The sequence below is a fragment of the Habropoda laboriosa genome, unplaced genomic scaffold, assembly GCF_001263275.1.
Source record: "Habropoda laboriosa isolate 0110345459 unplaced genomic scaffold, ASM126327v1 scaffold5320, whole genome shotgun sequence".
Lineage (NCBI taxonomy): Eukaryota > Metazoa > Arthropoda > Insecta > Hymenoptera > Apidae > Habropoda > Habropoda laboriosa.
Window position 1 is genome coordinate 7,594 of NW_017105228.1, and position 1,188 is coordinate 8,781.

Consider the following 1,188-nt stretch of genomic DNA (forward strand, 5'->3'; position numbering starts at 1 on the left):
AGATTTAAGCCAAGATGAATTAAAAACGTTTTTTGATGAGCCGTTTGATGTCATTAAAGGATATCGTTGGAGATTGGATGATAAATATGACTATAAAAAAGGTTATGACCGTGCTGATTTATGGTTTGTTTCAACAGATAAAGCTCTGATTCGGTTACGTTTGGCGGTTTTACGATGGAAGTATGTAGAACAAAAAGAGGTTGAAGATAATTGGACGCAGGTTTTGTTAAAAAATGTGGTGGCCTAGGTTGGGATGAAATGTACACCTTTGAACCTGCATATGCCTTGATTGGCGATACAGCCCTTGATATTAAGTATGTCAATAAAGCGAATGCTTTGGTGCAAATGATGGTGTTAAGACAAATGATTGATTTACCAAAATCGATTATTTTTAATATGGACTGGGTAAAAGAGGCTGCACGTCAAAATAATTAAATCAAGACAGACTTTTATAAATTAACATAATATTGATTATATGAAATACCTTAATTTTTCTTATAAACACCATTTTAGAGTTCAACATACTAAAATGGTGTTTATTGATTTTTCATGTTCCATCCTTTGTTATTAAGCAATATTTCACGTTTTTTAGGCTCAGATTAACTAACCATATGGCAGGAAAAAACGGCTTAGAAAACCACGTTTTTTAGGCTCAGATTCAACATGCTCAGGAACAGGGATACGCTTATTTTCAATTTGGCTATTAGTAGTAGTCAATTCGTCATCTTTAGGTTTAGTTTCTAGTTTGGGATCTACTGTTATATTAGGTTCAGATTGATGATTATTAGCAGTTGTGGCTTGGGGTGATTTCATTTCAATGAGGGTCAACAGTGTGTCGATGCGGGAATTAGCTTTTGCCTCTCTATCTTCTGCCCTTTCTAACTGTTTTTTCAAAAAGTCGATCTGATTCTTGAGTTCTACAACTGTATTTTCGCTGTATTCAAGTGTATTATTATTTTGTATTTTATGTATATCAAGACGTTTTGAGTTTTTCCCACTAAACGGTTCACCATAGACACGGAGTAGTTCCGAGAAGTCGATAAAACCATCTTGATCACGACTTAAAACTCCATTTTTCAAGTCTTTATATAATGTTGCTCTTGATTTTTTATACAGTGTAGCAGCATCACTAATACTGTATTTCGTACTTGTTTTCATGGTGTATTACTATGTATTTATGATACGTAT

At 33.7% G+C, this 1,188-nt stretch overlaps 1 protein-coding gene across 1 annotated transcript; it reads right to left on the bottom strand.

Moving 5' to 3' along the window:
• Positions 1–603: 603 nt before the first annotated feature.
• LOC108578263 lies at positions 604–1,158 on the bottom strand. Its single transcript, XM_017941556.1, has one exon. The coding sequence runs from the start codon at positions 1,156–1,158 to the stop codon at positions 604–606; it is 555 nt and encodes a 184-aa protein (XP_017797045.1).
• Between the last annotated feature and the right edge of the window lie 30 nt (positions 1,159–1,188).